The sequence below is a fragment of the Kwoniella pini genome, chromosome 11 (assembly GCF_000512605.2).
Source record: "Kwoniella pini CBS 10737 chromosome 11, complete sequence".
Taxonomy (NCBI): Eukaryota; Fungi; Basidiomycota; class Tremellomycetes; order Tremellales; family Cryptococcaceae; genus Kwoniella; species Kwoniella pini.
Window position 1 is genome coordinate 119,947 of NC_091726.1, and position 12,233 is coordinate 132,179.

Sequence of the window (12,233 nt, forward strand, 5' to 3'; positions counted from 1 at the left end):
ATGCATCTTACTTTAATATATATATATACATAAAGAAATCACTCTTATTTGATTTCTTTTAATTGTCTATATACTAAATTGAAAAATTGAGGATAAGTAAAAAATTGTATTATGACTAAATTCATATTTATACTGCACCACAATTTACAATTATTACTTTTTCTTTAGGTTTACCTTCTCTTGTACCTTTTGATTCAATTTCTTTTACAATTTTAAGAGAAGATTCATTCGCTACTTCACCAAAAACTGTATGTTTTCCACTAAAAAAAGTAAAAGTAAAAGTAAAAGATTAATATCAAGTATGTAATTGGTATTAAAAAAAGTTGGAAATAAAATCGAAATAAATTTTTGATTATGATTATATGATTTTTTTTTTTTAGAAAAATAACCTTAAACCTAAAAAACTTACTCTAACCATGGACAAGATTTTATTGTAGTTATAAAAAATTGTGATCCATTAGAATTTGGACCTGAATTTGCAGAAGATAAAAGTCCATTTTTTTTTTTTTTTTTTCATAATTAGCACATTTAAAAGTATTTTGAAAAAAAAAAAAGAAAGAAGGAGATATATATATATAAAAATAAAAAAAATAAATTTACTATCATGTTTCTTCTCAAAATTTTCATCTGGAAATTTATCTCCAAAAATTGACTAATTTAAATTATAAAAATATTAGTTTTTTTTTTTTGAGAAAATGATATATCAATTTTATTAAAAAAAAAAAAAAAAAAAAACTAACTTGACCACCTGTTCCATCACCTCTTTCAAAATCACCACCTTGAATCATAAATTCAGGTATAATTCTATGAAATAAAGTATTTTTAAATCCAAATCCTTTTGGTAAATTTGTATTATCAGGTTTCTTTTAAAAAAAAAATTAAAATTAAAAAATTGAAAAAATCAATAACTTGTCAAATTTTTTTTTTCAGAGATATTTGATTATTTTTATTTGTAAAAGGGAAAAAAAAACCAGTGAATATTACTTACTTTACCAACACATAAACTTCTAAAATTGGATGAAGTTTTAGGAGTTATATCATCATATAATTTAAATTCAATTTTACCTAATTCTTTACCTATCACAAAACAAGAAAAAAATCAAAAAAACGTTAATAAGGTCAAAAGGGGGGGGTTTTATTTTAAAACAATAAATAAAAAAAAAGGATGGAAATTTGAATTTACCATTAATAGCAATTGTGAAGAAAACGTTACTTATATATCAAAAGTAAATATTAGTGTTTTTTCTTTTTTCTGGTTTTGGGATATATAAATATAAACTTGAGTTAGAAATTTATTACTTACGGTAATTTATCAGACATATTTTCGTTCAATTGATCTTTTTATATATATTTATAAAGAATAAGAATGATAATAATAATAATAATAATAATAATCAGTGATTTTTCAAAATAGAATTATAAGCTGAAAATCCCATTCATAATTAGTACTTATATCATACTGAATTTCATGTCTAATTTTTGACTCGATACGATAATAGATATTTTAAATAAAATTACCCTTTGTCCTAATTCAATTTTTCTTCCTTTTATATAATCCTTCGAATACTCGAATGACGTGATAAATTATGGAAAAACGTAGATCTTCAACAAAGGTAGTTTCAAGTGGATCATTCCCCAGCATCGCTTTATTCTACTCCTCTTTGATGCCCAATTTCATCCTTTTTCTGTGTCGGTTTGGATGTCCTTTTTCTGACCAAAATCGTGTTGCTGCGATAGAATTACAGATCGCACATTAGTGAAGATGTCATGTAAAAGTTGGTTTGAGTGCAGTGCGCAATGTCAGCTTAGCCAAAACGTGCATCAAATCCTAAGCATTAGCGATCAGTTGGGGATGGACAGCCGAAACCCCTCAATGTTGACATCGAAGTCGTGTCATGAGCTGAGACGACTACCACACCAGTATCCTTCTTATTTCAATAGCATCGCACTATCAAAACTTTTTGTTTGTTGTATTATGAGATCCACCTCATGCACATCCACCTTGAATCTGTACTTTCTATAGCCACTAAACTCCTTACAAAGCGGAAGCACCCTATATCACAACACATGATCAGCATACATTGTCTGTGATTCTGAGAGCAAATAACTCACAGTAATGATATCGATAAGTTCGTTGGTGATAACTGCTTGTCGACCTCTGTTGTATTGAAGTTGAAGGGAAGCCATCATATCGTTGGCGTTCTGTGTTTTGCCACATCACACCACATGAGCCTTAATCCATACACGAGCTTGATATCCGGGATTATAACTAAAAGTGGAGAATGCGGATAAGATATGGAAAAGAAAACTCACGTTAGAAGCGTTCTCCATAGCAGTTCGTCTGGCAGAAATTTCAGCGGCGTGACCTTCAACAAGAGCGGTGTAGATAGCGTTGGCAAGAGCGAATTCGGAAAGATCCTTGGAAACATCCTCTTCCATCTCGTAAGCTTGGAAACCAGCAGCAGCTTGAAGAGCTTTGGCGGAAATGACGGAGGTGACACCGGATTCGTATGAAATGGCGGAAAGGTATTTGTTAGAGACGATTCTAATCTGCAAAGCGAGGTTCAAGGGTTAGTTCGTCTTCCGGGGATTATCCATGTGGTAGAGACGCTGATCCCTGGGATCGGCTGAAAGAGGGTATGGAATGGAAAATTCAAATCTATGACCTACTTCATCCCACTCTCCACCGTTCTTAACGATCTCATCGGCAATAGCAGAAGCTTCAGCGAATGTAGGTACATCTTTACCGACAGAGTTGAAAGTAACTTTGAAAGCTTGAGGCATAGCTCTCAACAATTGAGATTTAGGTTTGTCACCGACAACAGCGAGTGTACCTGGAGTTTCAGCCATAGCTTTCTTGATAGCTCTGGAAATTGAAGAGTGAATACCACCGCATAAACCACCATCTGATGAGATACCAACGTAGAGGATCTTAGGTGCTTCTTCGGATTTCTCCAGTTCAGTGTGTTTGAAAAGTTCTAATAGGGATTGAATGGACGAATGTCAGTACATCACCGTCGACTTGTCGAAGAAAGCGAGGTCTACCAGAATCAACTTTTACTCACCGTTGTTGGCAGCACCGTACTTCTTAGCTTCTCTCATAGCTCGTTCAGCTCGGGTAAGTTTAGTAGAAGCGACAACCTTCATGGACTACAACACCATTATGAACCAATTTAGCATCTAGACATTTATGGAAAGTATGTTGAGGAGATGTAATTCAACTCACCTTGGTAATCTTCTCAATGTTTCTGACAGACTTCAATCTATACAAAGGTCCCATATATCAGCATCATTCCATGTTTATTCATCACTACAATTCCTTCCACGATCCTTATCCGAGCTATCTACAACCATCCTGATCCGACTTGTATGTCCATAACAAGTCCATCGGACGTCTAACCCGAAATGACTTGTACAAACCCACCTTTGCTCGATTTCTCTAAGAGTAGCCATACCCTGTGATTGCTGTTGGGCAGCACGGGCGACATTGAGAGCTGGTCGAACAGTTCGAGTGAACATTTTTGGGTGAATGAGAGGTGAGTGGTGTTGAGGATGAACTGAAAGATGATAAGTAATAATTATGTATCTTGATGGTTTGAGTGAGTGAGTGAGTGAGGGTGTTGAAGGGAAAGGGAAGGACGGAGTGGAATGATAGGTTATAAAAGTGCCACTTTTGACATTATTCCGATAATCTCCGGTTATAATCTGATTAAATGGTATACTCGATTAAAGATGTTGAGTCGGTTCGAGTTGAATTGTTCGTGTTCATGCGTTGTCGTCGTAATATTGGAATTAATTCATAATTGTATGAGAACAAGGTTGAAAGAATATATCATACATAAATACAGTACTCAGTCAAAATCGAAACAAATAACTGTCTGCAATACTTCCAGATATCAACAGTCCTATTCAAAAACATCGAAACTACCGATAAAAATCACAGAAAGCAAGGAGACAATATACAAAAGTAAGCTTATTGTTGATGGAGGAAGTCATTATGGAATAAGCTGACTTGCCTTTTCTCGCCACCAGTGGCCGACCCAGAAGTTGATTTGTTTGCAGGAATGAAGAAGAAAAAGAAGAAGACAGTCGTAGCTGATACTGTAGAAGATACACCTGCACCTGCTGCTGAATCTGAAGCTGAACCAACTCCCGCTGCCGCCGCTCCTTCAAGTTCGGTACCAGAGGAAACTGGTTCAGGAGTGGCGACTCCTGTAGAAGGTGACAAAGCTACCGAGGATGCCGGAGATCTATTCGCGGATATGAAGAAGAAGAAAAAGAAGAAGAAGGATATCCCTCTTGACTTGGTACGTTCTTTCAATCCTATCGTCATTCACAATTGAGCAGATCTGATGTAAGCTTTTCTTTCCACAATTAGGAATCAGCCGACCCTTCTTCATCGGCAGCAGCTACTGAAGGGTTAGATTTAGTGAAAAAGAAGAAATCAAAGAAGACAGCTGCTTTCGCTCAAGAATTAGATGATCTCGATAATGAAATTAACGAAGGTGCTGATGCTGAAGAAGCAGATGGAGATTTAGGAGATGACGTTTTCTCAAAGGCAGATGGTACGAATGGGGATGCTACAAGTACGGAAGCTGGAAAAGAAGCATGGGTTGTTGAAGGTAGAGAAGCTACTTATCCTGAAGTGAGTTTGGCTCCTACCTACAATTCATGTTGAGGGAAGGACGGTATTGACATTGTATTATGTTGCCATTAGCTGCTTTCACGATTCTTTGGATTATTACATGCCCATAATCCCGAACTTGCAGGTGAAAAACGAAGGTATACAATCGTTCCTCCTCAAGTGGCAAGAGAAGGTACCAAGAAGACTGTCTTTGCCAATATATCCGATATTTGTCGAAGAATGCACAGACAACCAGATCACGTTATTGCCTTTTTGTATTCTGAATTGGGTACAACAGGTTCAACCGATGGTGCAGGTCGATTAATAATGAAAGGAAGATATACTCAAAAATATATTGAAAACATTTTGAGGAAATATATTGGTACGTTCATCTAGCTGGAGAGTGACTCGTGTTCTTTGAAGCGGAATACCAGCTGATATCGTACTTCTCGAACGCACAGTCGAATATGTCACATGTAAAATTTGCAGATCGCCAGATACTTTACTTGGTAAAGAGAACAGATTATATTTCATGACTTGTGAATCATGTGGATCGAGTGAGTCCAATCAACCCGTTTGAGGTATTTTTATCGTTCGATTGATCACTAATGACTATGTTCCTCACTTCAGGACGTTCCGTATCCGCCATCAAAGCTGGTTTCCAAGCTCAAATTGGAAAGCGTATCAAAGCTGCATAAGCTTAGAAGCTATAAAGCGATATGGTGTTTTTATATGTGTATCCTATATGCTATGCATTATATCGAAGAAAAATTTCTCTTCTCACCGGTCTGTGAGCATGTTGGTGATAACCTTTTGTATGCATCGTCGAAAGAGTCATTCGTTCAGAATGAGCATGCATATTAACGGTAGCAGTGAATGTAATAACGAAATTCTCTACAACGTCACGTGCGAGCTGATTGGCGCGAGGAAACGTCATTAACGTGATATTTCAAACACGACAACAACAATTAATCCTCTGTTTTCTTTTTCATTCTTCAATTTAACTACTATTAACGGACGAATCCTTCAGTCAAGTCATCAATTGCAAATTGACTTGCAGCTATTCGTGACAACTCTTTCACCTAGGTCACGTAAGAAGCAACATCCGAAGACTAATCAACTGAAGGCTCTTCCTTAGTCAACTTACACAACGAGCTCGACCCAACATCTAGTAGAAGATAAAGATTTACAGTATGTCTAACAAAACTCAAACTCCAGCGAAGGAGAGAGTTGAGCAGGAGAAAGAGAGGATCGCGAGAAAAGGTCAAGAAGGTGAGTTGAATGTTCTTCGAATTGTCAGAGCTTAGGTATTGCTTATTTATCTTCTACTTGAAAATAGTCAAATCTGGACTTACTCCAATTAAAATATACTTATTAACATATAACGCAGTCTCAGCTTTACTTTGGGCAAATTTATTATATATAACAATAACATTCATTTTAACTCCTAGATCTAATATTCAACAAATTGCAGGAAAATCTACTTTTTTAAATAAATTATTTACTTTTAATAATTCATTTTTATCATCATCAACAAAAATTAAACCTTTAAATCAAATTATAAATCATTTTAAAGGTTCATATGAATTTAAAAATTTAGGTTTTAAAACTAAATATACACAATCATTAGCTATACTTGAAATAATTCATACAATTTTTGGATTTGTTAAATCTCCTATTGGAACTGTTTTTAGTCAAGTTTTTAGTAGAATTTATACTGTTTGGGGTGTAGTTGAAGCTGTACCAGAAGTTGTGAGTTTTATAACCTTGATTTTTATTTTTTACTCAAAAAAAAAAAAAGAATCAAATTTCTAATAATTTTTTTTCAAAGTCTCATAATTCACCTTTATTTACAACAATGTTATTTGCATGGTCATTAACTGAAACAATTAGATATACATATTATTTTTTAAATTTATTAAATATTCAATCAAAAATTTTAAATTGGTTAAGATATACAACTTTTATACCACTTTATCCAATTGGTGCATCAAGTGAAGCTTTTTTATCATTTCAAACTTTACCATCAATTAAACCTATTTTATTAAATTTAATTTCAACAAATTCTTTACCTTTTAAAGAAATTTTAATTAAATCTACAATTGGTAGAAATTTACTTTGGAATCTTGCAAAATCAAATAATAATTTAAACAAAAACTCAATTAATCAAACATGGGGACCTTTAGAAATTTTTAGATTAATTATGTTTTTTATCTGGTGGCCTTGTAAGTTTAATCATAATCTTAGATTTTAATGTATTTTTTAGTGCTTACTTGTATTGCATATGAATTCTAGCCCTATACTTCCTTTATACTTATATGTTTAAACAAAGAAGAAAAGTTTTAGGTAAAGGTAGAGGAAAAGTTGTAGGAGGAACAAATAAAGCGAGATAATTGATGTGTTTGAGAGAGAATTGACGAACACTCGCAAGATCAGAGACGGAGGTTTTGAGGTTTTTGGAGTCCTGCATGATCATATCGGCAGAGTGGGATTGTAGGAGTACAAAATTAGTGAGATTGGCGTGATGAAATTAATATGGCGATCAATGCTATAATGAATAGTATGCAGAAAATCAACTTTGATTTAGGAAGATGGATTCTCGTCAAGAGTATGGTGCATAATCGTCTCAGACGATTGAGATATTTGATGAATAGATATATAATGTTTTTATCGGTATATATACAAGAAAAGGAGTTTAAATTCAAAATAATCCCAAAAATATACAAACCTAAATTTAAGCTATAATATATATAGCTCACATTGTTTCAAGATACTTATTGAACCAATTGTTTATTTTTCGTGATTTCTGATAATTCTTCATCTTCATCTTGTCCTCCGGTTACAAGACAAGGCCATTCACAATTATTTTTAGAAATTTGATTTTGTTTAAAATCATCAGATGAAATACCTTTATTAACTAAAGAATGATTTTTACTTGTGTATGTGGTAATGGAATTTGAACTTGTACTTTTACTATTTGATAAATTCCTTGTACCATTTTCACTTCTACCTGAAGCTAGAGGTTTAGATTGTTTTTCAGAATTAAAATTAGAATTAGGGTTAGAATTAAAATCACTATTCAAAGATTTTAAAGCATTTTTAAGTTTTTTCTTAATAATTCTAAATGTTCCTTTTTTTTCTCTCATTGAAATTTGTTGATCATTTCCAAATTGATCTATTAATTGTTTACCACTTATATTATTTGTTAATTGATTTTGATTTATTGATAAATTTGAAATTGAATTTGTTATTTGATCTTGTCCTGATCCTGGAATTGAGGAATTATTAGATGAAGGATTTCTAAATATTGATAATCTTTTTGAATTTGAATTTAATGAATTTACTTTTAATTCACCTTGATTTTGAGTTGAATGAATTGATCTCGTAGGTGAAATTTCCATCATTGGAGTAGTAGGTAATGGACCTTCACCTGAAGAACTACTTGACATTGTAGGTGAGATTGGTTGAGTTGTCAATGAAGATGAAATCAAAGTTGGAACTTCAGATGGTTTTCTAGGCATTTCAACGGATTCTGAAATATGTTCTTCCGGGTTATGTTCAGTTGGTAAATCAAAAGTAAGATTAGAGGTACATGAAATGGAAGTTGGTTCTCCTAAATTTGCTTCAGTAATGGATTGACCATAATTGAAAATATCTATTCTAGTAGATTCGCTAGTTTCAAGAGATTTCGGAATTGGAAGATTAACATATTTCCATTCTTCCCCTCTAATCCAATTTGGAGCATCATCAAATTCTTTCGTATCTTCCTCATCTTTTTTAGTGGAATGAAGCATATATCGTGCAGGAGTAGAAGAAGCTTTTGTTTTTCGAATAAATTTATACCTTCTTGAATGATATCGATTTGATCGAATAGGATGAAAAGAGTCTAATAGCATTTGAGATAATTCTTCATTTCTATAATGTAATAAAGGTGGGAAATTCCTATTTTTTGTATAGGTTGAAATTTTATTCTCACATAATACTTCTACAAGTAATTTATCATGATCAAATTCAGATGTTGGGCGACACCATGGTGCGCATTTAAATGATGAGTTTGGTGAAAATGTATCGTCAACTTTTGCAATCAAAAGTGTCTTTACTGAATCGACAAAGATGGTTTCTGTCTCGAATGAGCTTTGAGTTGAATTACCGATTTCGATATCGACTAATCCCCATTCATGAGCGAGAGAAGTATTGAGTGGTTTCATTGCTCTAAGTAGAGTGGCAGCGTGAATGGGACCACAACGCTTTAGGTATGAGTAACTATACAAAAGCGGAAATGTCGATTTTAGCTTAAATTACTCCACGTCTAAACAGGAATGAGACACACGAATGCAGTTCACTACCGTGTAAACCCATACCTCTATACGAGGGATTAAGTACCACATTTCTACCGGCAATCACAACATCACAAGCAGCAGCCAAAGCTACACCTCCAGCAGCTGCGTTACCCCTCACACAAGCTATCGTGGCTATACCTCTTTCTGAAAGTGGTTTTACACCTTCAAGGAAAGGCGGAACTTCAGAAGATATATCACCGACCAAAAACGAAACGATATCGTCTATCGCATTGATATTTGCCCAAGTTTCCGCGCCAGGGGAAGTAGCGTTTTCGATTGTATTGAGAGCTATACCGTTTGAAAAGTAATTACCGCCCATCAAGGCTAATAATTTAACGTTTCCTCGATCGGGTGATGTAGCCCATTGAAGTGCTTTCAGAAGGTATTGACAGTTGGCTGTAGTGAAGGCACCATTGCTGAAAGTGAGAATCGTTCACATCAGTATTAGAGGAAAATCTTCAACTATGGTTGAAGAAACTCACTAAAAGTTCCAATAGACTAATTGAGCTAAATCGCCATTTTGTTCCACACTCTTTACATATACCTCTTGCCATTCACCTGGTCTTTCCATCCAAGTGTTCTGTTCCCATTCTTTGACTCCATCTAATACAGCACCATGACCAGCCGCACCAATAGCATCTGCCATAGAAATCTTAGGATCTATTGGCTTATCTTTACCTCTTGGCACTCTTCCATGGGTGATCCAAACACCTGCAGCAGTTTTACCGGGAATTTGACGAGTCTTGATAAAAATCGCTCCTTGTCTAGTAGCTATAATCTTTCCATTGGGAATCTCACTGAACGATTCAAAACCTAGCGAAACGTAAAGAGAAGCGGGAATAGTTGATAAATCTTGATGCAGATGAGCTCCATAGGCGAATAAGGAAGTTTTCGAATTAGTAGAAAGAGGATGAAGCATAGAACCAGGTTGAGAATCACTTGCGTTCAATATTCTAAGTATATCCTCAGCTGTATGAATTTGGAAATTTGGTCTTCTTTTTGTTGATTGAAGTAAAGGTCTATCCAATGTTGGTCCACCTAAAAATGTTTGTTGAAGGGTAACGCATTTTGTTCCCCATTCATGTAAAGGTGTAGCCTTTAACCAATCGGTTTTTGGAAGATTGGAACCAACAGTCTGTTCGTATACTCTGATTAAAGCATGAATGGTAGCACTTATAGCTCCAATTGAATGTTGATTTTGATATAAACCAGCTTTAGTTAGATTTCCAATTTTAGGTAAAGTATATTGTTCCCATGCCCATACTGCACCTCCATCTAATTCTTCATTGGCTTGAAAACAGATTGTACCCCAATGACTTCTTTGCGTGACTTCCCTATCAGCTGTTGATGTGTTCAGTAATACGTCCAGTGCTTCTGACGAATCGGTGATGGAACCGTTGTCACCCATCAAAACCCAATCAAGGGAGGATGGTCCTGCATCTCCAGGTGGTCCTGGGTGTACGACTAACGTGATCCACTAGACTGTGTTGTTAGCATTATCAACCACCTACATACAATGACATAGGATGAAAGAACAGTTCGTCAGCTCACTCGGCTATAAATCGATTCCGGTAATTTCTTAGTCAAGAAAGGACACAGTACAATATCTGCATCCCATCCTTCAGCAGCATTCAACATATCCTCATCTGTAGTAGCTAATTGAACGGAGACCTGCTCGAAACCTAGATATTGGAGATAAGAGTAAACACGCTGTGTGAATGAATTGATTGAAGTTACTAAGAGCAATATTCGGAATTGTTTTAACGGTTCTACATGACTCGGTAAAGAAGCCAGCGGTCCAAGGGGTGCTGATGAGTTTGAAATGATCATTTTATCGTTCTGATAGAGGAGATGATCAATAGACGGTGGAAGAGGAAAAGGCGAGAGTGAATAAGAAGAAGTTGAAGTAGACATCCTAAGTCTTTTTATATATGAGGCGAGAATGATCATCGCCAGGCTTGATCTTAGATTATGATGGTTCTCGGCCTAAGGGAGGTACAAAAGGTATCTGATCAGAAAGGTAAGGGGTAAATCTTGATTGATAGGGAAGCGTTTGAAGCTAACGAAGTACAGAGTTTCTTGTGTAATAGCTTATCTTGTTTCCCTTTAGCGTATCTTGAAAAGGAAACATCCTTCATGTGGTGTTGTCGTCAATATTGCAATTCCATCCAGACATGCAATATGGACAAACGGGACAGAATGTAGTCCTCCGAAACGCACTCAAGCTTGATTTGCTAAAATAAATCATGTTCCCGGCCTTGATCAAAATCCAGTCAAAAGCACACGCCAGTCGGCTGATCCTGATCTTTTAGCTTTCTTTAGATCAACATCAAATAGGGAAAGCGAGAAATGCTAATGGCCCGTGGAAGAAAGATCTTACATAGGAATTCAGAAGATTCAGAAGTTCTCTCAGTTGAATTCGGAATATATCACTTCCATCTTCTAATTCAGATATCCCTTTTTTTTCCTCTCAGCCTCCTTGCTGATTACACATAGCTTTACGCATGTTATCTGAAATAAACTATTATTTCGGAGATGACATAAATGATCTTTTGAATTTGGGGCTTCGAAACGAAATTGATTACAATAGAAATAAGAGAGATAAAAGTGAAAATATCGATTTGAATAATTTGGTGTTTGTTCCTGTTTCCGGGGTAACAACGTAACACAACCCTCTTTTTTTATTGGAATTAAACCCTGTTTCCCATTGATTTTAATCTTTGCGTGACATAATAATGAATTTCATGTATTCCATCTCAGACCGATCAAATGATATGATAAAATCGTAGAGGGGACGGAGCTTTTCTTCAATGGTAAGTTTTCGGATTCCTCATAATTCATGAGAACATGAGAAATGGAAGAACTGTTAGAATATTATGTTATCATCTGTTGAACGGAATGCCTGGAAATTGATTGAATCGCTTTTACTTGCTCCTGCATTAAACAGAAGCATGCTGTTGTTCCCTTTCTTACTACACTAGCTCCAGGTTCGCTTGAACTTCCGCAGTGATCGAGAAGCCAGTACATCATCACCATAAGATTTGAGTCCGACAGATTTCCTTACAAGAAAGACACTAGGTCGTACGGCCACTTATGGCTCAGCGACAATCCCTTCGACCTGATCTCATTGCCTGATCTCATCTCTCATGTACGGCGTAAGCTGATCTTACCATAAGAGAGAACAATAGAAGTAGTTGAAGATGAATAAAAAGTCTATTTCCTTGAAATGTGAATTGCGAAAAGTCTAATCTCCAAAATTAGTCCGCGAA

The 12,233-nt window shown here is 35.3% G+C and overlaps 5 protein-coding genes across 5 annotated transcripts; 2 read left to right on the plus strand and 3 right to left on the minus strand.

Annotated features, from left to right (window-relative positions):
- Positions 1-127: 127 nt before the first annotated feature.
- I206_107382 (uncharacterized protein) lies at positions 128-1,320 on the minus strand (the record flags this gene model as incomplete). The annotated part of the gene is made up of 7 exons (XM_019157427.1): positions 128-260; positions 410-470; positions 601-652; positions 741-863; positions 989-1,077; positions 1,184-1,212; positions 1,304-1,320. 7 exons carry the CDS (start codon positions 1,318-1,320, stop codon positions 128-130), a joined length of 504 nt encoding a protein of 167 aa, XP_019009067.1.
- Positions 1,321-2,035: 715 nt separating this feature from the next.
- Positions 2,036-3,519, minus strand: I206_107383 (ATP synthase F1, gamma subunit; the record flags this gene model as incomplete). The annotated part of the gene is made up of 7 exons (XM_019157428.1): positions 2,036-2,053; positions 2,113-2,202; positions 2,314-2,550; positions 2,671-2,978; positions 3,066-3,150; positions 3,227-3,263; positions 3,425-3,519. The coding sequence occupies 7 exons, from the start codon at positions 3,517-3,519 to the stop codon at positions 2,036-2,038; spliced, it is 870 nt and encodes a 289-aa protein (XP_019009068.1).
- Positions 3,520-4,064: 545 nt separating this feature from the next.
- On the plus strand, positions 4,065-5,322 carry I206_107384 (uncharacterized protein; the record flags this gene model as incomplete). The annotated part of the gene is made up of 5 exons (XM_019157429.1): positions 4,065-4,307; positions 4,379-4,645; positions 4,718-5,006; positions 5,086-5,181; positions 5,255-5,322. The coding sequence occupies 5 exons, from the start codon at positions 4,065-4,067 to the stop codon at positions 5,320-5,322; spliced, it is 963 nt and encodes a 320-aa protein (XP_019009069.1).
- Positions 5,323-5,817: 495 nt separating this feature from the next.
- I206_107385 (uncharacterized protein) lies at positions 5,818-7,017 on the plus strand (the record flags this gene model as incomplete). Its single annotated transcript, XM_019157430.1, has 4 exons — positions 5,818-5,896; positions 5,964-6,376; positions 6,456-6,849; positions 6,920-7,017. 4 exons carry the CDS (start codon positions 5,818-5,820, stop codon positions 7,015-7,017), a joined length of 984 nt encoding a protein of 327 aa, XP_019009070.1.
- Positions 7,018-7,398: 381 nt separating this feature from the next.
- On the minus strand, positions 7,399-10,794 carry I206_107386 (uncharacterized protein; the record flags this gene model as incomplete). Its single annotated transcript, XM_019157431.1, has 4 exons — positions 7,399-8,887; positions 8,955-9,380; positions 9,447-10,441; positions 10,516-10,794. The coding sequence occupies 4 exons, from the start codon at positions 10,792-10,794 to the stop codon at positions 7,399-7,401; spliced, it is 3,189 nt and encodes a 1,062-aa protein (XP_019009071.1).
- Positions 10,795-12,233: the final 1,439 nt, after the last annotated feature.